We start from the raw sequence: 667 nt of genomic DNA on the forward strand, positions 1-667 counted from the left end.
AACATACATGTACACAGAAACATTTAGGAGTGACAAAAATAGGGTAAAGAAAAGAGTATTACATATACATAGAATCATAGACCAAATATGGAGAAATGCTACCAACTGGTCAACCTCAGTGATAATATGTGACTTTTTGTACTCTTCTTGCAACTTTAATGTAAAGTTTGAAATTACCTTAAAATAAAAAGTTAGGATAGAAATGTTAAAAGTCCCAAAATATTTGGTGAAGAACAGTACCTTCACTGGACAGCTCTCCAAGACCCACATCTTCCTGCTCCATGAACAGCTTGGATCCAATCAGATATGGTAAGGGACGGTCGATGTACAGGTCCTGTGTGTGACGCAAGGGAACAGCCATCGAACATTTAGGGTGAAAATGAAACTGAGTTTTCCATGTGACATCCTGTTCCAGCTGACTACCCCAAAATAAGTTATATAATAAAGGTGGAGAATAAGAAACACAGAATTAATGTAAAAAAAAAAATTCACTGATTTTAAAAAAGTCAAATGCTAGGTAAAGATGGCAAGGTAAAGCTGAGTCACACAGATTCTCCCCTTCCCCAAGTGCTTAATTAACAAAAATTAACAAACATGGCAAAAGTCTACAAAAACTATACCAGCAGTAACCAAAACATGAAAAGGATACAACTTCACAGGAAAAGTC

General features: G+C 35.8%; 1 protein-coding gene across 1 annotated transcript in view; it reads right to left on the reverse strand.

Annotated features, from left to right (window-relative positions):
* Positions 1–205: 205 nt before the first annotated feature.
* LOC105807379 (WASH complex subunit FAM21B-like) overlaps positions 206–667 on the reverse strand; it is a gene marked incomplete at its 5' end in the record, with an annotated part of 5,733 nt that continues 5,271 nt past the window's right edge. Inside the window, one exon of the mRNA XM_012640759.1 lies at positions 206–334. Coding sequence (XP_012496213.1) covers positions 206–334 — 129 coding nt within the window. The remainder of the gene's footprint in view (positions 335–667) is intronic.

The sequence above is a fragment of the Propithecus coquereli genome, unplaced genomic scaffold (assembly GCF_000956105.1).
Source record: "Propithecus coquereli isolate 6110/MARCELLA unplaced genomic scaffold, Pcoq_1.0 Scaffold1567, whole genome shotgun sequence".
Taxonomy (NCBI): Eukaryota; Metazoa; Chordata; class Mammalia; order Primates; family Indriidae; genus Propithecus; species Propithecus coquereli.